The sequence below is a fragment of the Alosa sapidissima genome, chromosome 5, assembly GCF_018492685.1.
Source record: "Alosa sapidissima isolate fAloSap1 chromosome 5, fAloSap1.pri, whole genome shotgun sequence".
NCBI lineage: Eukaryota > Metazoa > Chordata > Actinopteri > Clupeiformes > Clupeidae > Alosa > Alosa sapidissima.
Window position 1 is genome coordinate 19,935,765 of NC_055961.1, and position 24,204 is coordinate 19,959,968.

The 24,204-nt window shown below is 41.7% G+C and overlaps 1 protein-coding gene across 4 annotated transcripts; it reads left to right on the forward strand.

Annotated features, from left to right (window-relative positions):
• Positions 1-3,749: 3,749 nt before the first annotated feature.
• Positions 3,750-23,745, forward strand: LOC121708669 (polypeptide N-acetylgalactosaminyltransferase 10). 4 transcript variants are annotated; one of them, XR_006031743.1, is made up of 13 exons: positions 3,750-4,049; positions 9,002-9,080; positions 10,155-10,293; positions 10,714-10,880; positions 12,471-12,656; positions 12,902-13,085; positions 14,913-15,030; positions 15,547-15,654; positions 19,168-19,389; positions 19,583-19,699; positions 20,853-21,002; positions 21,689-22,101; positions 22,743-22,762. XR_006031743.1 is itself a non-coding variant. In XM_042091455.1 (12 exons), exons 1-12 carry the CDS (start codon positions 3,888-3,890, stop codon positions 21,851-21,853), a joined length of 1,797 nt encoding a protein of 598 aa, XP_041947389.1. In that variant the 5' UTR covers positions 3,750-3,887; the 3' UTR covers positions 21,854-23,745. The 4 variants fall into 4 exon arrangements, 3 of the variants coding, with proteins under 3 accessions (XP_041947389.1, XP_041947390.1, XP_041947393.1); XM_042091455.1 differs by having other exon boundaries at positions 21,689-23,745; XM_042091456.1 differs by having other exon boundaries at positions 9,005-9,080; positions 21,689-23,745.
• Positions 23,746-24,204: the final 459 nt, after the last annotated feature.

A 24,204-nucleotide genomic window follows, 5' to 3' on the forward strand; every position in this document is an offset into this window, starting at 1 on the left:
ATGAAAATATGTAGCTCTTCAATAACTGTTTTAAAACAAAATCAAGCAATGTCAGCATTTTCTTTCTAACCCCTCCACAGGATTTTAACATCCTCCAGAGCCCTTGCTTCAATCATGATCTATACAGATAAAAGTGAATTTGTTGAGGTCGCAGGGCTAATTTTAAACTGTCGTCACAAATTACATATCCCAGAGACCCAGAAACTCGGCCACAACCGTATTTTTTCTTGGCTTCGTTTAGCACACATTGTAGGGCACTTAGTTATGCTTTTAAATACTATCAGCAACATTTTTGCTTAGCTCTGTATATACAGAATAGCATATATGTCTCCACACAGCTGCTGGTATTTCAACATGTTTTTTTTTTCTTTCCGCAAAACCAATACATTTAGGCTGGTTGGCACTCAATTAGCAGTGCCTAAATTAGTTCCAGTCCCAAAAATGTTGCCAAATATTTTTTTTTTTTTTTACTTTAACGTTATGACTTTAAACAGGAATACAAATGTATTGTCTTGTTCCAATGTTATTTTTGATTGTTATGTTTTTATGCTCCATGTCCTTTAGTTTGTTAGTGTGTTCATTTTTTTGGCTGCCTGTTAAGTTAGGGTCAAGGTTTCCACCAACAATGTAATTTCCAATAGTAATCATTGGTTCCAGAGTACAAACTGGCAGAAGGTTTCTCTTGAGCCGTGGGTCTTTTGTGAAATACTAACGCTTGCTTGGTGTTCTGCCTTATCTCCTGGCCCAGCTGAGACCTTTTTTTGTTTCAGCAACTCATTCTTACGTTTCTCATTCAATTTGATCGTGAAATTCCACAGGAAAACGTCATTACCGCAACTGTATCAGATATTATTGTAAATATCATAGAAAAATGGATAAGTAGCAGTATTATAAGAGGTGTATAAATGGCTTTAAGAATGGAAGGCGACACAGGAGGACTGGACATTTTCGTTTGTCTGTTTGTTTGTTTTGTTTGGCGTTCACCACTGCCAGTGCCTCACCTGTGGCAGTTGATTTTATGTTCTAAATGCTTTCAAACCCCAAGTCATGAGAAGAGAAAAGGATTTTTTGTGTGTATTTTTTATGAAGCTGTACCATACAAAGCTGATGGCAACACAGATACGTTCCATTTCCTGTAATTATCTCATGATAAAGTTGACTGACATGAAAAATGTCACATTTTTATTGAAAAAAAAGAAAAATGCTGCACAGTTTTAGTACATATATATTGTATATGAATTCAATCATGATAATAAAATTCTTATTATATCATGACTGATAATAAATGCGTGTATCATTTGGAATTTGCATTTCGTAATTGACTCCTGTTCTTGTACAACACCACAGAATGCTGTTAAATCTTCAAAAAAGTGATACACTTTTAACAAACAGATTTACAATACAGGTGACGACAGACAACCCAGATGTGTGTTTTTGACCCTATGACCTATATTGTTACTTTTTTTTTTTCCAATAATGGAGCCAAAGCCAGCTCAAGTCTGGTAAGGCTGACAAATGGTGTTGCTGCCACCTGAAACGACTTAATGGCAACTTCTGCCCTAATTGCTGCATTGTTTAACACATTCACAGACAGTAAGCACATATCTCTGACTGCAGCAGACCCAGTCAGGAAGAGAAGTCTAATTATTTAACAAAAAAGCAATAGATTGTAATGAAACTGATAAAAACTCCAAACTAAACCACCGCTGGTGGTGCTGGGACAATCCATCCGGGATGAATCCAATCCATCACCCCAAGTGGCATCCAACCAGAGATGATAGTTGGGCTTATCCACACCATTAAACGTCTGCAAGTACAATTGTTGTCTTAGCCAAAACACTCTGGTCATGAAGAACCATTCCTACTGCTGCTTAGCTTGGCTTATTTGTCAGCCAGCTAGCTGTTGAATGTGTAGAATTGTTTGAGTCAGTCCATGTTGTCAAGTGATGCAAAATCCAAAATTGACAAAAGACCAAGTTACACACATGCCCGAAAACACGGGATAGTGGTCCTGGCCACAACTTCAGAGAATACAAATGGCAGGTCACAGGTCACAAATGTTGTCCGATCGACACCAAACTTGACACACATGATCTTCAGACCAAGCCTCACAAAAGTTGTGTATTCATTTTGTAAAGCGCTTGCCCGTCACAGCCAATTGAAATCAATGGCGAAGCCACCAAACAGGAAGTGAGCTCATATCTCAGCAACTCGTTCATGTATTAAAACCAAACTTAATACATGGACTTCAGATCCCAAGAAATGTGGTGACCTTTGACCTCTAATAGCCATTGCAATTAGAAAAAATGCATTTTGGCTTGTAACTGTTGATGTGTTTGGAATTAAAACGTACTAAGGGTGTCTATTAATACTCAGGGAGATTTTAAGTCTGAAACATGCCAACTTGTGACGTCAACGTAATCGATCCGGCCACCATTGGATTCTATCAAAAAGACAAAAAAAATGTCACAGGTAACAAATTTTGTCCGATCTACACGAATCTTGGCACAGATAATCTTCTGACCAAGCCTCACAAAAGTGGTGCTTTGTGTAGCCATATCTAAAACTGTTCATCCGTAACAGCCAATCAAAATCCGCGGCGAAGCAGCCAAACAGGAAATGAGCTCATATCTCAACAAACCCTTTCATGTATCCATAGACTGTACATAAACTACTGTTAAGTGACATAGCAGGCAGCAAGATGTAACCGTTAACTAGCATAACAGCTAATCTTATCGTTTCATTACGTTGGTGACGTACATCGTTCGAGACGAGAGATGTAGTCCACTGAACGGATTCGCACAAAACCAACATAACTTTTAAAGTCTATCGAATAACAGCACTTTCTTGACGTGAAAAATGATCTTTTAAATTCACACACATCATATGTGAAATTCGTGGCACAATTCAAACGGGACCAAAAAATATTAAAGGGGGCATTAACTCCCGTTCATATTTTTTTGAAAGATAGGTCTCATGGACCGGAAGTAGAAGGCCGTGACTTCGGCTCTCTATTGGCGGCAAACAGGAAGTGATCTTATAGCTCAGCCAATCTTTGGTTGCTAGACATGAAACTTGCAGTGACTTACAGCCATGTCTGATGTAACAGCATATTACTTGCTTGTCTGCTTGGCCCCCTCATTGCTGCTTGCAGCTATATTGTCTTTATATTTTTTCTGTCATCAATGCAAGTTTATGCATGTCCTGTGTCACTGTGCTCAAAAGCCAGTGAAATTATGTTATTCTATCCATGATGCACATATAGCCTATGGTGGGAAATTTCATTCTTATAGGCGACTGGTTGAAAAGACAAAGAGTTGTGTGCGACTTCATAGGCCTGTGTCAAGTTGCTTGTTTTGAATGGCTCCCTACACAAAATTAACAGTTTGGTTATTAATAATATGCCATTTAGTATTGAATCTAAGGTTTTAATATTTACTGTTTTACTTTTTACACATGTTTAGGCTATGTGCCATCCTTCTCTGAGCCTGTGCTCCAACCTGGTCACCCCATCATCATTTTTTCTCCCTAAAATAGTCACTGCTTTCTTGAGAGACAGTAATGATAGTCCGGACTCCAAAGTAGGATATATAAATCGTGATGACATTATAAAAGCATACAGACTGAGCGGCTGGATATAATCCCCACCACTCTAAACTAGGAAATAGTTTCATCCTGGATCTCCCCTATGTTAGAGAGTGGTCCGCTCCCTCTAGCGGAAGTGCGTGCACTCAAGCCATAGAAGACAGTAAAAGAAGATTCAAGCGCAGCCTCCGAGGAGAGCGAGAGAAAGTGTTTCTTTTACTGTCTATGGAGGAAGTTGATTCCACCTGGAGCAACTTGACGTGACTTGTCAACGTTCGGAGAGAACCGAGTCAGACCACAAAATGAGGCGCAAAGAGAAGAGATTGCTGCAGTTTGCTGGTTTGCTTATTGCAGCCCTTCTTTTTTTGCCTAACGTGGGGTTGTGGTCTTTATATCGAGACCGAATGTTTGAAAACTCGCCCGAAATAGTTGAAAGACCGGGCGACATCTCCTCCCACATGCAGGTATGGCTTACTTCTACATTCCTTGTGTGAATTGTTTAGCACTATGTTGAAGCGGTAGAGACGTGTTTGTAAGATAGGCTACTGCTGTTGTATTGCTATATTGACTTGAATTTCCCCTGGGGATCAATAAAGTATCTATCTATCTATCTATCTATCTATCTATCTACTTGTTGAAGTCTTCGTGCTGGGTGTCTGTCCTCGAATCTTAGTTTGTTTTACCAAGGAAGCTACGTAGCTAACGCTATGCCAGAGACGCTTGATAAAGTTAACTATAGAATCTTTGGCTATGCTTTAGTGATGAGTAAACTGGCATGAGTTATTGCATCGTTGTGATCTCAGCTTCAGTGACCATGTGTTGGCAGTCTTGCATAGGTAGAACTGTCTTCCCCAATATATTGACAAATTAGTTCAGGAAGTCATAATCGCTAGTGACACGACACTCTTGCCTATTTAGTCATCTCGACATGGCCTTATAGCTCGATGTTGTAAGAGTAGGCTATTTTGGCTCGCACACACAGTTCAATTGTTTTGCCTAAGTAACAGGCCAGCTAAAGTATGGCACGACAAATGTACATATTCAGAAGTAAGTGTAGCCTAGTGTTTGTTCCGTTTAGGGAAGATATTTAAGTCGCATCATGCATTGTGACTGTAAAGCCAACTTTCGTGTGAAGTTTTAATCTGTTGGATGTTTTTTTGTCTTTCTCATGAATTTAATCATACGCTCCCAAACTCCTTTAGAGACATTAGATTAGTTCAGGTGGCCTATTCTATCGTCATTGTTTAAATCACAAAAGGCTTCACCTTGCTGTCTGCTTTCCATCCAAAATTATTTAGATTTAGTTTTAAGAATTGAGAATTTAGAGCAATTTGCAAACAGGGTGATAAGTCAGTGGTGGGGTGCAACATTAGGAAATGTAGCAGGCATGAAAGACTATTTGTACACATTCACACATAGCTGCTTTTCCTCTGCCTGATTGCCTGACGGGGCGAGTATACAATGTGCCTTAAGCTAGCACTGTTTTGTGTGTGTGTGTGTAAGACAGGGACCTCTGTGTGTATACAAATGTGTGAGCTTCTCTGTATGCCTCTGAGCAGGCACGTTCCACTCCAGAGAAGCTACTGTGGCCAAACGAGACAGGTGCAGTGCCTGTAGATCTAAATGCAAATCTCTCTCTCTCGCGCGCTTCCTCTCGCTTCGCTCGGTCACTGTGTCCTTCCACACCATGTAATCCGGATAGACATTTTTAAAAATGTCTTGTCCTCGGGCCAGACAAACCGTATGACACAAACATTATCTGTCATAGTGAAGCAGGGTCCGCCTCTTCTGCAGTGCACACATGGCCCTGACCAGTATATGGCCTCACAGGGAATTAATTAACAGAGGGCCTGGCCACCTGCTTTATCCAAAACAGAAGTGAAAATTAGATAATGGCTTGGATTATTTATCACTGTGCTGTTTTCACATTTGTCATGTTCCCTCAGTCTCTCCATAGCCTATGGGTTAGTATTTATTGGACAAGCACGCACGCACACACACACTATTTATGGTCGGTGACAGAACATCTTGTATCATGTTATTGTGGCCCCTCAACCATTCAAGCGTAGCCTTTATCAGGGTGTTAAGTGAGTGACTAAACCAAATTTAACTAAATTCAAAACTAATTGAAAACAAAGCTGTTTAGTTGCTGTTGGTGGGTTATGGGTTAATAGTTGTGTATGTAGAAATCTTGTGAATGTAGAAATCTGAACGTTCTCTACTTCATTCCCTCTGCTCTCTTCATTCCCTCTTCTCTGCTTCATTTGTCCAATCTGTGGACAAATGTACATCCAAATAGGCCTACAGCTGACAAAGCGCAAGGTGACTTGAGTTACTCACAGTTCGCTCTGTTCAGACAATCTACCAGCTGGGGGCTGCGGACCTCTGCAATAAGGATAAATGGGAGAGATTAGAGATTACACAGCCTCTAAAATAGATCATTTTCTAACCTCGGCCCCACCAAGCTGTCAGCCAGGCGGCCTTAATCTCACGCTCCGAGATTAATGCATAGCACGCTGTGCTTATTGATACATGATGAACAAACTCTCATGTGTGGACACTGCCTCTCTCTCCCTCTCTCTCTCTCACACACTCAGTCACATACTCTCACACACACACACACACTCCCGCACCCGCACTCTCACACCCACACCCATAGATGCACATACACACATTTGCTCACACAAATTGTTAAAGTACAGCACGGGCTGAAAGTCGGATTGCAGAATGAAAAAAACCCCCATTGTGACAGCACTTATCACCGAATATAACGGTCTGTAGTGTGTAGGCCTATACATGAACATAATACTAGGTAGTACTACAAACAATTTATATAAACATGAACATAATACTAGGTAGTACTACAAACAATTTATATAAACATAAACAGACATAGTGCCCTTGAGGCTAGTTTTCCCGTGTGGTAGGGAGAGTGGGATTTGCTTGCCATAGGCATCTAAACTGACCTACATCTCTGCAGCGTAATTGAGGACAGTGGACGTGTAGTACTACTTCATGGGGCCATTTGGTCATCTGGGGGATTCACCATGTTGTCTGCCAATGCCATGACTGGGTTAATGGTAAGCTGCCACATGTGGCATATTGGTTTTTGATGAAACTGTGTTCAGTCAGAATTAACCTAAAATGATATGGGACGCAAACAAAATTCTAAAAAGAACGTTTCTAGGGCAAATGATGAACAGGGTGAATATTATATAGTCCCCTCATGGTGCTCCACAAGTGACCCAATTGAAAATATAAGCTAATGAATGATAATAGTCATGTGTCAAATAACTCAATTATTACATATCAACAATTTCACTTATGATTCGACCACACTTTTTTTGAAAACCTACCATCCACTACATGTAGTCTAGTTCCAAATTGGTCTGTCATCATACTCTTGTCAGGTGCCCTGTTCACCTTTAATTACCATGTCTGTTTAACAACGCACCTTTTAATTACCATGTCTATTTAACAACGTACCTTTTAATTACCATGTCTATTTAACAACGCACCTTTAATTACCATGTCTATTTAACAACACTCACTCTTGTTCATGTTCATGGACTAGGCATGTTCTGGAGATAACACTTGGAAATCAATGGTCTGGTATACGGATAAAGTCAGTGATGAGAGTGGTAATGTGTACAGTGCTATGGTCATCTTGAGTTTTTGTGATTGTGTACAGAAAGTTAGAGTTGACTCTTATTCACTGGCCTCTTGAGAGAAGTCTCCGGTTAGTGGCGGTCTAATTCACCGGAAGCATCTGATAAGGAGAAGGTCGGTAAAGAGATAGCTGATGGACTTTGTTCTCTGGAGGATAAAGTGTGTGGCAGAGATACTGTGAAGCTTTGGTGAGGATTGTGAAGATTAGGAAAGCAATTCGCGTGTACACGTATTGTGCGCTAATGATGTTGACAAAAACAGCTCGCTATGGGTAAATTTGGAAAGTGCCCAGCTTAACATCCAATAGCATCTTTCTTGCATCAGCTTAATGAGAGCCTGCAACAGTTCAGCAAGAGGTTTTTGTAGGCTACAGTGTGTGGACTGAAAGTACTTCAGAATGTAGAGTTGTCTGCTGGTGTTCTCCTTAAAGAGAATGAATGAGATTTGTTTCAGCTAGAGCGTCTCTCTAAATTGTCTGATATCTCTCGATGATGTAACAGAATGATATGTTTGTTAGCTTTACAGTGTGCAAGCACTTCAAAGGAGTTTGAGAGCTACCAGCACACTTCTCTGCTATTTGAAGTGAATGCATGCCCATTGTTTCAGCTATTGGTGTCACTCGAAGTCGAAGAACACTAACATTGTCTGACAGAATGATTTTAATGTTTTTAGCTTTCACAAGATTATTATTGAGTTTCAGTTTCAAAACAATTGTCAGTTTATAGTGCAAGGTGATTGTAAGCACAGTGTGACTAGCATATGGGATCTTTAAGCTTTTGATCCCAGAAGTCAGTCGATGAGTCCCAGTCCATTCATTTCTGCCCTGGATACAGCGTGTGTCAAACATATTTGCTGGAGGTCAAAAGGTTGCCACACTTGAGCTCTTGTCCATGAGATAAACGTTAAGCTCTACTACATGAGATGAAAATGGAACCGGTTGCTGGTGCCCCTGATTTGAAAGTAATGGCAAATCCTGTAATGTGAATGTGCGATTCTGAGATTCTGTCAAGCAGGGGACGAGCAGAGCCCATCGCAGCTTTAAATTTGGAAAATGTGATTCACCATCTAGTAGCGCAGGTCTGTGTGTGATTACAGGATAACATTGCAGCCTTGTGGGATTTTTTTAATCCATGCACTTCAGAAAACTGTCTGCAGCCAGGTCAGATGCTAAGCAGTTAGCTCTACACATAGATTATAGAATACCTCCTCTACTACCCAAGTTCACTCCAGGAACCTGGGTAAAGCTCAGAATGTTTGCAAATTACTGCATGTTGTAAATGCTTTATATCCCCACCTGTTGAACTCACACTCAACAACTCTGTGTCTGGTGATAAGACCTGCTTTTGACACGGCAGTCCATCTCTGAGACTGATGAGTTTTGCACAGTATTTTCGACCTACTGTTATGTTTTAAAAATAAATGATTAAGATTGTGGTAAATATCGGCTCAATGTTTTTACATTCATTTGGGTTTTAAGCATAGTTTGGAATGAACATGAATTAATGACTGACCAAACAATGACACTCTTTTTGTTCATGAAACTCAACATGTAGGTCAACAGAAGATTGTATTTACCCTTGTGGTGAGAAATAGTCTACTGGCTGGCTGTAACAGTACAGCTCTGATGGCCTGTATCTGTGTGTTCTGCGGGTGTATTGGCACTGTGCTGAAAGGGCCTGTGTTTGCTGTGGCTGGCGTTGGGTAAATATTTGTATTTGATTGTGTGTGTGTTTGTCTCTGGCTGCAGCAGGCGTTGCGGAGGGACGGACTGCGGAGGAAAGACTGGCACGATTATGAGACCATCAGAAGGGACGCAGCACGGACAGGTGTGGAGCCCGTTTCGCCCTCCGCCCTCGGGTTTACAGCCCCTCGTTTGTTTGAACTGTATAATGCAATACATTTTTCTAAGCATAATCTTTTCCCAGGCTGAAGTGCAACAATGTTAGTAAACCTAGTTCTCATTAGAATCCTTCCCCATAAAATGCAATTAAGTAACTTTAGTTCTAATCTTTAAGAACCTTTGTGTGTAGCAATTTGTTGTAAAAGGCATTATAAATACCTTCAATAATCTTTTGTAGAATATTCTTATTTTGGAAAACACAGTGACGTTATAAATGTTGTAAAGGCTGTAAAGCATTTGCAGAGAGGAGCATCAGTGAGATTCTTTCGGTTGCCAGATGTCTGTCTAAGCGGCAGTTTTCGATAAGGGGAGGAGATTCTCATGTTTGCTGGTGGGCTCACAGCTGGACTCTGAATTCGGAAGAATTTGGACCCATAGTTTTATAGATGCGAAAAATAGCAAAAGGATACTTTGTGAAGTGTGAAGTGACCTAAGTTCTCAGATGTTTTTTTCATTCAGCTGGTCTGCTTGTGTGTGTCTCATGTTTACAGCCCGACAAAGAATGCTAGACAAAATTTTAACATCTGTTGTTCTGAGAATTGCTACCACAGCTCTGTGTTTGTGGTTGTAAGAATGACACCAGTTATGTGGCAAATTCATGCATCATCGTAATTGCTGCACATAAAGCAAAACTGTAATGGGCATAACGTCCATGCCCAATGTGTAAAAGACTGAAGTGCTCGTGTAGAGCCTTTGTGTGTTCTAAAACACTTAATGTATTTCTTGATTTTTTTTTTTTATGTCTATCTGACACAGATAAACACACTAAAGCCTCTTTATTTTATTTGCATTTCTTGTTTTCTTTTATTTGTTTTTCATCACAAATGACAAGAATGTGATCTGTTAAATCAAATTTGTTCGACCCTCTGACCCTCTATGCTTCATGCAACTGTGTTTTAAGTGTTGAACTGTTGAATTGACTGCTTTCATTTGTGTGTGTGTGTGCGTGTGTGCGCGCGTGTGTGTGTGCGCGCGCGCGTGTGTGTGTGTGTGTGTGTAGGTAATGGAGAACAGGGTAAACCATTTCCCCTGACTGATGCGGATCGTGTGGATCTGGCGTACCGTGAGAATGGCTTCAATATTTACGTCAGCGACAGAATATCACTCAACAGATCGGTACCTGACATCCGACATCCAAAGTGAGTCTGAGCTTGTCCTCGGTCACCAACATTTATTCCACTGGCCAGGCCTTAGCATTTGTCCAGGACTGAATCCATGGTCCCATCCGTGACAGGAGTTCTAAATGTTGACTGTTTTAGCTTTGTTGTACACAACAAAAATGTATTATATTATGTATTGGCTTGCCCTTTTGCCTTGCTGCTAATTACAAGATGTCACTGTTACCTGAACTGAAAGCTTCATGTAATTAGCTCATGTTATGTGTCAATGAATAAGCGTCTTTCAATTTTTAGCTGTTAAGACTAAACTGTACTCGGAGAAGCTCCCAAACCCAACTGCTCAACTGCTGTGTCTTCATAGCGAATATGTGTACTTATGTGCATGTGTGTTAGTTATGTGTGTATTTACTCTTGTCTCTGTGTTATGTGTGTCTGTTTCAGCTGTAAGACTAAACTGTACTCTGAGAAGCTTCCAAACACCAGTGTTGTGATCCCCTTCCATAACGAGGGATGGTCATCGCTGCTCAGGACTGTCCATAGCATTCTCAATCGGTCACCTCCACAGCTCATCGCAGAGATCATTCTGGTGGATGACTTCAGCGATAAAGGTCTGCACCCGTAATGATCCGAGCAAAAAGGACACACTACATACATACACATACAGAAAGATTATGCAGAGATTAATGTTAAAATGCTGAATATTCCCTGAAATTTCATCAAACAATTCCCAGCAACACCTTCTGGGAATACCAGTCCAGTGAGGCTGTGAGCAGAGAAATCGGATATGACCGGGACAGATTATAAAAGCGTAATATAGCACGGTGGCATTCAGTAGGTTAACAGGCTGAACACGCGAGTGGAAAGTGATGGATTAGGGCAGCATAGTCTGCATGTGTGTATGAGTGTGTGTGGGAAGTGATTGCTTTTTCATTAATCAGATGGTTGAATCTTCACAGATGCATGGAGTAGGTCATGGATTACTGGTTTAAAAAATGGAGGGAGGCGTTGGAGTTGAACGCTCAGAGTTGAAAAGTGATCTGGGCGTGCTTACGTTCCTCAGTGTTGATAAGTCAGTGATAAGATAGGTTAAAGATAAAGTTGATTGATATTTAACAGACACTTTTATCCAAAGCAACATGGACTTGCAGCTGTGTTTTTTGGAATCGAACCCAGGCCGACCAATTGTCAGGCATCGATGTTTATGCTGCTGCACCACACTCCACAAAAAGTGACAGAAATATTGGTGGTGGTTTACTTGTTTGTTGGTTACAGCTTTACTTGTTTGATACCGTGTGTATACACACACATTGTATGGTACTATGAATGTATTTCAAACAATTAGACTGTCACCAAAACAAGTCATGAGGGCCCTTTAGACCTTCTTATAATGTTACCTGGACTGTCACTGGACTTCAACACACACTGCCAGCAAGGAGTCTAAACCCCAACGGTGCAGGCACAGGTCGTTAGTGTCCGTAGCAGTAGCTGTGTGTGTGTTCGGAAGCTGTGTGTATGTGTGTGCTTTAGCTGTGTGTGTGTGTGTGTGTGTGTGTGTGTGTGTGTGTGTGTGAGCGTGTGTGAGCGGTAGCTGTGTGTGTGAGCGGTAGCTGTGTGTGTGTTCGGTAACTGGTGAGTGTGGTAACTGTGTGTGGGGGATAGCTGTGTCTGTGCAGTGAGTAGACCTCTGCAAGTGTGCAGGTTGAAGCATAGGCCAGTGCGGTGCTTGAACTTGCAGCGTTAGACTCACACCTTGGTCTAGGGGCACCAAGCATTAGGGCTGTGCAATTAATCGATTAATTGTGATTATGACTTCTAACGATTATGACATTATGTCTGCATTTCAGACTTATATGTCCCCGCGAGAGTTTACCAGGTGCCATAATTCAAAATCCCCATGTTAGATAAGATACCGGATCCCAAAGATGGCAGCTTTTTTGTAGGCTAACTTCAGAGGTCTATGGAATGTTTATACCAAATTGTTCAAATTTAACCGTTCAGAGGAAATAGATTCGCCACGAATGTTCGCCACTGTTTGCCGAATTTTAACGTACCTCACATACTTGACCATGGTGGTGGTAGCCCATCGGAGTTCTGCCTCAGATCGTTTCGAGTTGGGTCCATACACACACACACACACACACACACACACACACACACACTCTGGCCACTGATGCGCTCCTCTGTTTCCCTCTTTGTAGAGCATCTGAAGTCTTCTCTAGAGGACTACATGGCTCGGCTGCCAAAGGTCCGCATCCTGCGCACCAAGAAACGGGAAGGACTGATCCGGACACGTCTGCTTGGGGCGGCTGCGGCCAAGGGTGAAGTCCTCACCTTCCTGGACTCACACTGCGAGGCCAACGTGAACTGGTTGCCCCCTCTGCTTGGTGCGTGGTCCCCATCCAGGTGGCCACTGTTCCAGTGGCATACAGTATTTTAAACATCAATGCAAACAGTATTGCTGGGAGAAGAACAAATTAACAAATTTTGATAGATTTGATGAGATTTAACTAATAAGTCAATAGTGTAAACTAATAACTGTTTATAGCGGATGATGTAATTGTGACATTGTACAGTACATATTTGTTTATTTCTCCTTAATACTAATTTCTCTGTGACTCTCTGTCAACAGACCGTATTGCCCAGAACCGCAAGACGATCGTGTGCCCGATGATCGATGTGATCGACCACGATAACTTTGGCTACGAGACGCAGGCCGGGGATGCCATGCGCGGGGCGTTTGACTGGGAGATGTACTACAAGCGCATCCCCATCCCCTCAAAGCTGCAGAACAGCGACACCAGTGAGCCCTTTGAGTGAGTATTACTGACCCTCATGAGTCCTTTGAGTGAGTATTACAAACCCTCATGAGTCTTTTGAGTGAGTACTGACTGACTGACTACAGTGAGTCCTTTGAGTGAGTACTACTGACACCAGTGAGTCCTTTGGGTGAGTACTACTGACTGACACCAGTGAGTCCTTTGAAGTGAGTACCACTGACCCCAGCGGTAACCATCCCTACAGGCAGTGATCACGGTATTTAGTGGTAGTCAGTGATCGAGTTGTTAAGAAAAATCAAGGGGATGGTCTATTACACTCCTCAACATTAGACAATGACTACATCCATTGTTATGTTATTATATATCCATGGTGATGATGGTAGATGTACAAGGGAGGATGTTTCCCCCCCCATTTATATCAGGCAGGATGCCATTCCCCTGCTCCCCCTTCAGCCCCAGTGATAATATCTGCACATTTTTCTGTTGTTTGATGTGGTTCTACAACTGAACGAGTGATCTCTCTAGCATTAACCCTTCAGCCGTTACCGTCAGAATGTTGGAAATTGAACATTCTAAAGAATATCAGGCATTCAGAGCCCAGGCTCTGGATTCATTGAATTCAATATGGCATTTTAGAACCTTATGTTGTTGCGGAACATAATCTTCTGTTAGAATGTTCAAATCACCCCTGCTGAACTAGCACACTAGGAACAGACCATTGATTGAAACATTGATTCAAGTTGAACTACTTTTGGTGACACTCAACAGTGTAATTTGCATATTCTCCTGATACAACCAGGCCATGGGTAATCACACTGCTGACATTACTAATCACTTAGCAATCAGTTGGAGATCACTCCGGATGTTGTGTGATGTTTTGCCAAAGCCACTTCTTTATATATCAGTGGGATTTCTGCGTTTCAGCTCCTGTCCCAACGTGAATTATCACAAACTGACCTTACCTTCAACCTGAACCTGAATTTCTATTGGCCATGTGCTTTGATTTCTTTGTTCAGGACAAATCTGAATTGTTGATTTTAGGTGTGTGTGTTTCCCCATCCCAGTCAAGCATAAACAAACAAATCATCAACAGCAACAAAAAAACGCCTGCAGATATAAGCAAGTTATGCTACAGAGAAAATGGGGGACGGTACCTTGTTGCCACTGTAAATAAAGCATTGTAACATTGAGTCACCTTTTATCAGAGTGTGTGTTGTTTGGGTGGCCACGTCCGTCTGCCTGCACATGAGTCAGATCTTGGGCAGCCCTGCAGGACTGACTCTGTGGTTATCACTCTTCATTCTCTCTAGGGCAAAAGTGAATTTATTTGTAGAAAAATGTATCAAGGGAGAAGTGACTTCGTATGTAAACAAGAACAGTGTAAAACCAAAGGAGAAAAGTGAACTTTTTATATAAACAAGAACAGTTAGACCCGTGTAAAACCAAATTGTAACATCTGCCATGTCCAGATGATCATGCTGTAGAAATTTTAACCCAATTACAGTGCCCCTCTCTCCCCTCCCAGGGAAAAGAATAATGAGAGGCTCATAAAACATACCTAAATAAAATGGTTAAAAACAAAATAGTAAAAAATTGATGGATAATTCTGTGTATAATTCTGTCAACACTGGTGACACTCTGCTGCTGGTCTGTGCGTGTGTGTGTGTGTGTGTGTAATAAAGTGATCAATTTTGAAATATTTGTGTTTGACCCTTTTGTATGTCTCATCAGAAATCCACTGAATGATTTGTGGGGGTTTTTTTCTGGATGATTCTGTGGATAATTCTGTGACACTCTGCTAGTGCGTGTGCGTTTGTGCGTGTGTGCATGTGTGTAATACCAATATGTGTTTATGTCCTGCAGGTCCCCTGTGATGGCTGGCGGTCTGTTTGCTGTGGACAGGAAGTGGTTCTGGGAGCTGGGAGGATATGACACGGGACTAGAAATCTGGGGAGGCGAGCAGTATGAGATCTCATTCAAGGTAACACACGCACGCACACACACACACACACCAGGATGGTATTGCACGATTCAGGATTGCAGAATTAAGCCAATTAATACATTGAGAAAAATCTGACTTTGCACGTTTTACTACTATTTGTCAGTCTTTACAGCCTACATTGATGAGAAAGCTCAAGACATAGCATGGAATAGAGCCGATTGCTTTATAATAATAATCATAATCATAATAATACATTTTATTTATATAGCACCTTTCTCAGACCCAAGGTCACTTTACAAACTCAACACAAACAGAGCACACACAGAGCAAGACAACACAAAAACAAACAAAGAAAAAAAAAATGCATTTATGATGAGTCTATGCGGTGGCAGGAGATGAGAAGTGACACAGAAAGGTCTTGAGATGAGCTTTGAAGACGCTTTAGTTTGTTTGCCAGTCATGTTGGCATCAGTTTATGGTACTGTCAACGTCACTGTGTTGTGTCCCTCTCTCTCCCTCTCTTTCTGTCCCTTTTTCAATCCCCCTTCATGTAAGGTGTGGATGTGTGGGGGTCGAATGGAGGACATCCCCTGCTCTAGAGTTGGACACATCTACAGGAAATATGTGCCATACAAGGTTCCCGGAGGTGTCAGCCTAGCCAAAGTAAGCACACCCTTACACCGTGTCCTAATTGCACGCAATGCGATTACGTTACATTGTTTTCAATTGAAGCAAACTAACTGGACGAAACACGACGCAGTACTGTACAGCGCGATGTGGCGAGACATTTTGAGTAGAACATTTGACGGACGCCGCATCTCTTATCTTTTCTGTCGCTCTCATTGTTCTGCTAATGAGTGAATGAGAAACATGACTAAATAAAAACGCCATATTTGACAGATTCAGTGTGGACAGAGAGCACTTAGGGCTTCTACACACAGTTGCGTTCCGTCAACGCATGCCAGTGGGTGTTCCCGACGGTAGCTATGCAAATGACTTGAAGTATAACCGTAATTTGATTGGTTAGTGCCGTCCGTCGATTGTCTTGATTGGCCGGTGCCGTCTGTCGGTGCAGCAACAGCTGAACTTCTTAACGCGAGCGACGGGAGAAACGCGACGCAACAGACCCACAATTCAGTCCGGCAACGGATGACGTGAGCCCATGCAAAGTGAATGGGATGCGTCTCCAGCACTGCAATGCACGCAACTGTGTGTAGGAGCCGTCAGTGCTATGTTCCATTGTGGCACTCGCATGCAGTTAGAGTAAGCTGTTACTTCTGTACTAAAGAATAGTAGTTGTGACTTAGCCATTAAACAGTACGGGCTAAGTAAGGCGGAGTGCTTTTTCTCAAGTTCACACAGGCAGCTTTCTGCTGCCTTTTGGCTTCATTCAGATTCAGGTCACATAATTGTCATAATCCCAGCACCACACACAGCCATTACAGGAAAATGCATGTAACGGTGTAGAATATCATTTAAAGTGGCAAAGCTTTTGCACACTTCTTTTTTGAGGAGAGGTGCATTGGAGATGACCATAGGTCGTAGATCAGTGGTTTTAGAATAGATCCCGCACACTGTCCATTCCTCATGCAAATATTTATTAGAATATAATACAGGAATTTACCTGATGAAGGTCTGAGACCGAAACGTTGTGTTATATTCTAATAAATATTTGCATGCGGAATGGACAGTGTGCAGTAGTGTTGTCACGATACCAAAATTATGACTTTGATACGATACCTGCCATAAATATCACGATGCTAGATACTACGGCGAAATCCTAAGATATCTGGAAAAGAAAGGACTCATACCTCCTCCAAGTGTATTGAGTCATTTGTGTTGAATTCGGTGCTCTTTTGTAGTGTGCAGGTCAATTCTGGGTTCTAAACTTCTAAACTTCCAACATAATTATTATTTTTTATAGTCAGTAAAATAGTAGGCCTACTTTGTGTGATTTAAGGCCTTTATTGTTTGTTATAGTTCATTTGTTGTGTTGTGTTTTGGCAATAAAGTAGCTTTAAATAGCCAAACTAGGCTAGATCAAGGTCAGTGTTGATATTACTGCATGCAAATCACTGAATGCTATGCCTAATCTTTAGGCCATCTGATGTACAGTATAGGCTACCCTAGGCCTTCCCGTGTTCATGGGATTTCATTGACAGTTGCAAAGGGGAAAATGTGAGGATAGTCTTCTTTGCGCCCAGTGTACAAGTACGACGTTCCAACCACTCAGGTCTTCGTCAGATAGGCCTTCACCATTACCTGTTGCAATATATCTGTGTGCATTACATTACGTCTATTTCTTTGATAACATGATTTGCTACCACGTAACAATAAGCCGCTATTATGATGGTAATATGCTGTGGGCTTTAATTAGCGCATTTCGGGTAGCCTATCGGCTTATCCTACATCTGGGCAATAATTATTGAACAAATTGCAGTCTACATGCCATGACAAAAATTACCAGTAGTACTGACCGAACATGAAATAGATTGTTTGGTAGTGTTGGTAATGTTATTCTGGCGTGAACATTGCGCTTTCATCACGTTAGCACCCTATGATTACAGCTCGTTATGTCTCGTCAAAATTCATTGATGAAGGAAGGTTCGCTTTCACAAAACAGAAGAAGAACTTGGCACTAACCATGTAGTTGTGTTTTCTATAGCATATTCGTTAACCTGTCGTTCTTTGAACTCTTTAAAAATGTTGGGATATGTCTGCGAGGTGTTTAGCCAAGTTCCATGCGTAGCATACTGCTTTTAAATGACTTTGAAACATATTTTACAAACTGGCCTCTGTGTACCTGATGGCTTGCCTTCACTATTCGCGATGTATCCAAAATAGTTCCAGATTTCACATCACCTTTTGTTTTATCCACAAGGCCGAGGACTGTCGGCAAAGAACTATGTTGACGTTGCTGCGCACTTACTCACTCAGAGCTGCCTGCTTGACACGCCCACTTGCCTAGATGCGTGCAAGGAGCAGTGAGGGCAGCAGTTCACACAGACACAGAACGTTATTATTATGACCGCCGGGACACTGAAAGACCAGGGTAGACGAAACTTGGTGGGCATGTAACCCCATATGGATAGCATGGAACCATCGTTTTTCGTTTTGATCTGTAGCCCCCCCCGCTGGACTGCACCCCCCGAAAGGAGGGTAGGGCACAAACAGTTTTCTGTGAATATCTTGAGAACCGTAGGGCCTAGGATGACCAATTTTTTCCGTATGTTTGCCTCCAGGGGTCATGTTAACCCATTCCATGTGCACACATGTGCATAAACAGATACACACGCACACACATACATTCACAGTAATCATACGTATGACACATACTCACACAGTAGACATATGCACGCATGCATGCACATGCACAAACACACATACGCAGGCAAACACACAAGCACGCACGCACACACACACACACACATAAACATAAACGTGTACACGCACACATGCACACAATTCAAGAATTTCTCAGAATTATGAACAGGCAAGATGGGGGGTGGGGTTGTATAAAATGAATTTTACATGTGAAATCTATGAACTAATCATGTTTTGGTACTTGTTGTCTAGCAGATACCAGTGAGAATTGAGTGTGGATAATGCAATTTAGTGAGAGTTAGAATCATATAGGCCTTTCAGCGTCATTTATTTTTGTGGAAAAAATGTGCTGGACTGGGCAGCGGTCATATTTTGTACCGCTCTGCGGTACATCTAGTTTTAATAAAGTATCGATTCTAAAAACGTCGGAAATCGCATCGTTTTTTGCGTGAAGGCATCGTGATACCTTTTTAGTATCGATACACCGTGCAACACTAGTGTGCGGCATCTCTTCTAGAATGTAATTTTTTTTAAAAAACAACAGATTCATGGACTGGACTGTAAACAGGGTAACAATGTGAATGCACAACACTGTGTGTGTGTGTGTGCGTGTGTGCTTGTGTGCGTCTCTGTATGTATGTATGTGTGCGTGTGTGTCTCTCTGTATGTGTGTATGTGCGTGTGTGTCTCTATGTGCGTGCGTGCGTGTGTGTCTGTCTGTCTTGCGGGTCGAGCAGCGGTAGTGGCAAACCTGACAATCAGTCAGCCCGAATTCCATTCCCAAACCTACCATTGCGAGTCTGTGTCTGCTAAATATCAGTTACTCAGTAACCTCTACTTCTCCTTCTGTAGAACCTGAAGCGTGTGGCTGAGGTGTGGATGGACGAGTATGCGGAGTACATCTACCAGCGCCGGCCAGAGTACCGACACCTCTCTCCCGGAGACACCACCGCCCAGAAGGAGCTGCGCTCACGGCTGCACTGCAAGAACTTCAAATGGTTCATGACGGAGGTGGCATGGGACCTGGCCCTCCACTACCCACCTGTGGAACCGCCCGCTGCAGCCTGGGGACAGGTACGCTCGCTTGCAACACTTAACACCATAGGCCTGGGGCAAATATGTTACTTTACGTCATGGGTTTGCAATATTGAGTTGTCTGTCCAGTGTACATCTTTAACTAAGACTGTAATTTCAAATGAAAAGATTGACATTAATGTTGTGTTAACATTGTGTGTTCTGTACTGTGTGTGTGTGTGCATGTGTGTAGCTGAAGAACGTGGGCTCTGGCTTGTGTATGGAGACCAAGCACTTTGCCTCTGGCTCACCTGTGCACCTGGAGGTGTGTGGGAAAGGACACGGAGACTCCAGCTGGACCCACGGACAGGTGAGGAAATTGGACACCAACACACACACACATACACATGCACTCACACACACTTTATTAAATTCAGAATGGACACACACGCGCGCACACACACACACACACATACACTTACATACACTTACATACACTTTATTAAATTCAGAATGCACACAAACACACACACTTAATTAAATTCGGAATAGACACTAACACACACAATTAATTAGTGTAAATACAGTATATAGTATAGTGAATCTATCCTTAAATTAGTTAAAATATGCTCTCGCTCAAAAAATATGATCATGACCAATTATAACATGGTCCAAAACAATAGGAGCATTTAAAACAGTGTTTTATTTATAATTTATCATTGTCCCCTATGATTAAAAATCATTACCCCAGAAGGATCTATCTGGATCATGTCTGGCAGTAACAGTTTATACAGTAGGAGTGTCTGAGGCTGTGTTAACATTATCAGTACCAGGACACACAGTCTGCCACAAGGGGGCTCTGACTAACATCTGAGGTGCATTATGAAAACATATTGTGTCAGAAACACATGGGCTGTGTCTAAAACCGCATACTTCCACCAGTACACTTACCACTTACTTGCGTTGTGCCCACTTTTCAATGGTTAGTATTGTCCCAATATCTGCACTATATACTTAAACACTATTTGAAGTGTGCAAGTAGGTAATTCGAGACACAGCCATGGAGCTGGGTTTGATTCTGCATACTTCCGTCAGTACATTGCTAGTGTGCACTGAGCACTTCCGTCCGTAGTGACCACGGTTTGAGACACAGCCATGGAAATATAGTAATAGGCTTGGTGACCTGTCAGTTCATTGAAGTCATGTGATCCTATTTTTTTAGCTCATTGTTCTTTCCTTTGCATTACTTTTGTATTAAGACATTTACACACCTCAAAAACACCACCATGGCCCAGCTCAAAGATGTCCAAATGTAATGATGGAGGGCTGCAGGGGAAGCCCTGTTCTGTGTTGTGAGGGTTCTAAGGGAAGCCCTGTTCTATGTATTGTAAGTAAGGGTTCTTAGGGAAAGCCCTGTTCTCTGTGTTGTGAGGGCTGCAGTGGAAGCCCTGTTCTGTGTGAGGGTTCTAAGGGAAAGCCCTGTTCTCTGTGTTGTAAGTGAGGGCTCATGTGTGTTGCTGCAGGTGTTCACGTTTGGCTGGCGTGAGGACATTCGTGTGGGCGACCCGCTGCACACCAAGAAGGTCTGCTTCGACGCCATCTCCCACAACAGCCCCGTCACGCTCTACGACTGCCACGGCATGAAGGGCAACCAGCACTGGCGCTACAGGAAGGTAAACCTTCCATATCATGCTTTTATAAACATGAACTACAGTATATAAACAGTACTACATTATATATCATGTTAAGATGATGTTGAGGGTTATAAGACATTTACAGGCCTACCTCATGTACGGTTATTTAGGTGTTCTGTGCTTAATACAAAATTAATTGATAGATCATTGCATTTATACTAGTACTTGTTGTTACAGGGGGTATGTGGGGTTATGGTTAATTTAAGATACTAGGTTATGGTTTGAAATGTCTTCTAACCTATTACGTCCATGAGAAGTTAAATGTTGTAAGTACACTGTAATTAAGTAACTGAACTGAAAATGGGACTCTTGTTTTCATTGATTAAAGTTTTTTTTTTTAAAGGTGTCATCCAAATACAGGTGGGAGGGATATTTTAGTTAATGTAAGCTTGGCTACCAGCAGCAGGGTTAATATAGGGGAGCTTATGGTATTAAATGAAGGGCCTTCTCTTCCATATGACTAGGACATGTAGTGGGTAATACATAATGCAGAAAGGGAGTTGTTGAAGTACACACATCTTGTAAACTTGTTTTAGGTTTTAAAGGTTGTTGTTTTTTTCTTCTTTCTTTTGTTCGTTGTGGTCACACTATGTAAAGTATTGTTTTATATGTTTTCAAATCACAACTCCAGTTTGGCCTCCTCTGTCCTCCCTCCCTCTCTGCAGGATAAGAGTCTGTATCACCCCATCAGTAACAGCTGCGTAGAGAGCAACGCTGCTGAGAAGCGCGTGTTCATGAACACCTGTGACCCCCTCGCTCCCAGCCAGCACTGGCAGTTTGAGAAGACCAACTCCTCCGTGCTCGAGCGCTTCAACCTCAACCAGCACTGACTAGAACTGATTGACCAGGACTGACATGACCAACCAGCAATACAAAGTAGTGCCGAGCGAGACAGTGGACAACACAATGGGGACGGGGGAGTGATGGACAGGGCGTGTTCATTAAGCGAAGACACCAAGTAGGATTGGTGAATAATGGACACTGCTCCGGCTCGCCCAATCGGATCCTCCCATCTCCTCTGACACGGTCGGGCGCTGGCTTTTCCACTCGGGTTTGTCCCGTGTGTGTGTGTGTGTGTGTGTGGCTCTTCCCCCTGATTTGGTCTCTCGGCTTCATCTCCATGGATGTGTCCCTCAACATGTGGTCCTGCCGTTTCCTTCTTCTTTTCGAGGAGAAGACACTTTTTTTGATCACGGTTTCTCCTCCATGGCCCCAAGACCATCTTTTGATTTCCTTGTTGTTGTTTTCTGCTACCTTGTCCATCCTAGTGTGTCAGTATTGATTGACCACACAGAAGGTGGGCATTGTGTACAGTGGATGTCAAGGTTTTTCTCTTCATTTTCGCTAACCTTTCCTTTCCTACAGTATGTGTTCCTTCCATGCAGTAACCCAGCCCAGATGCCAACATGTGAGTTTGAGGCCCTCATAGTGGCCTGAAAGGGTGTTTGTCTCTCCTTTTATTTACTTTACTTCTTTCTTCCCTTCCTTCCTTATTCCCTCCATTTTCTCTCTCTTTCCCAAACAACATGGCGGTCAGCACCACAGAAATGGGGCACAGAACAGTCTAGAAAAATGAGGATGGACGTCATACTGTATCTCCATCAGGTCTTGAGCCTTTAAGGTTTTTAAATGGCTAGTGAGGTAGAATGAAGCCACAGTGCCTTACAGCTTATAAACGGCTTCAGCAAGTATGCTTTCCTCTGCAGTGGAGCACACAAGGTGTCTGTGTGTGTGTGTCTGTGTGTGTGTGTGTGTGTGTGTGTGTGTGTGTCTTGCTTTATTGAGTTTAGAGGGTCTACATTGGTAAGAAACACTGGCTGCATCTCTTTATAGAAACCAAATTGGTTATGGAAAGAGATTGTCGAGCGATCTTGGAGAGACATATGGTGGGGCAAAATGCAAAATGGAGATCAGTGTCAAATTGATGCAAATCCTCTAGCTGGTTTAAGTTTTAATTCAGCATATGGAGAAGACCTCAGACAAAAATAGTTTTATAGATCTGTATCTTCTTTCCTCAGCTGTGCACATTCAAAAATGTTAAGGTACAGTTATCCTTCAAGTGGAGAAGATGGAAACTAAACTGGCATATATTTTTTTGGTAGAAACTTACTATATACAGCCTGAGAACATGGAATTCACAGAAAGAACTCGTAATTTTTTAAGAATTTGATGGGTTATTACATTATACATGTAAATTAAACAAACAGTGCAGTGGAGTGACAAAAAGACTTTTAAAATCCTGTATACCACTGGAATAATTGTAAATTATATTAATACAATAAATGTTAGATTATTTTGTCTTTTGAATTATGGATGGTGACTTGCTTCCCATTTGTCCTCAAAATCATATGCTAATTCTTCCAGTTTTATTAGAGCAAGGACAATAATGGCCACTTCAGATGCAGAATGAGATAATTAATTATCTATTTATACAAACATATTGTTTACAAGATGGCATTATCACTTTATTTGATTCAGAATTAAACATGTGGGTTTATTCACAATACATCCGGTTGGTTTTGGTAAGCACAGGACATTCTTGTCAAGATTTTAATGTATTAACGTGTCTTTGTTTTCTAATACATTATAATGTATAAGTTGTAAACATTTGAAGACTTTGACTACAATAATTTGAATACCTTTAGACATCGCACCCCAGGTTGGCCATTAGATTTAATGGATGGAACACACAACTATGTTCTTTGCAGAAATTGGACAAAAAGATGTAATTTGGCAGTTATTGTTTACATATGTCCTGCATTGCATCTTTCCATTTTCATTTCTTTGACCGAACTGGTTTTGCTCATTTCTGTGAATTGAGTCTTTTTTTTTTTTTTTACCTTGCAACCATTCCACTACATTGGATAACTTCTAGTATAGTTATGTTATGTTTTATTTTATCAGTGCCTGATGACATTCTGATGAATTCATTATCATCCTCATTTTGTTTTTAGACATCATAAAAAAACTGTACAGAGTTCTTCTCATTCAATAGAAAACATTATGCACTGGAAGTTTACAGGAGGAAAGAACAAAATTCAGCATTATAATAGATACTGTGTTGAACCAGTGTATTTAACCATTGTAGTACTCATGTGCATATTGACACCACCATTGCAGGAATATCATGTTTATGGCCTCAACCTCCTAAAGTTGTCTAAATAACTTAAGCAGTTTATTA